Here is a 309-nt window from a genome sequence, read left to right on the forward strand (position 1 = left end):
GCCTTCAGCCTCTCTCAGGACTGGGAGCTGCCAATAAAGAGGGAGGTGAGTAGGTGACATCTCTCATTCTCTCAGCCGTGGGCATCACTTGCCACCTCCTTCTCCCAGCCTCACGCTCCGGCCCATCCTCTGCCACTTCCCAAGCGGGTGCTGCCGCTTTCCTGGTCAGGGCAGGCTGTGCAGGGGAGCTGCCCGGTGCTGCTGGCAGCCGGGGCAGAGGGAAGTGGCGGGTCACTCCCTTCCCCAGTGCTCTCCAAACCGCAGGGCCTCTCCCCGGTCCAGCTGCGCAGAGGCGGGGAGCGCAGGAGG

At 66.0% G+C, this 309-nt stretch overlaps 1 protein-coding gene across 1 annotated transcript in view; it reads left to right on the forward strand.

The window, feature by feature from the left end:
* Positions 1-301, forward strand: part of LOC104508658 (small G protein signaling modulator 3-like) — a gene marked incomplete at both ends in the record, with an annotated part of 5,479 nt that extends 5,178 nt beyond the window's left edge. The window contains 1 exon segment of the mRNA XM_010150361.1: positions 1-301. This exon segment is cut by the window's left edge and continues 6 nt beyond it. Within this exon segment, the coding sequence (XP_010148663.1) occupies positions 1-301 (301 nt within the window).
* Between the last annotated feature and the right edge of the window lie 8 nt (positions 302-309).

Source organism: Eurypyga helias, unplaced genomic scaffold (genome assembly GCF_000690775.1).
Source record: "Eurypyga helias isolate BGI_N326 unplaced genomic scaffold, ASM69077v1 scaffold42754, whole genome shotgun sequence".
Lineage (NCBI taxonomy): Eukaryota > Metazoa > Chordata > Aves > Eurypygiformes > Eurypygidae > Eurypyga > Eurypyga helias.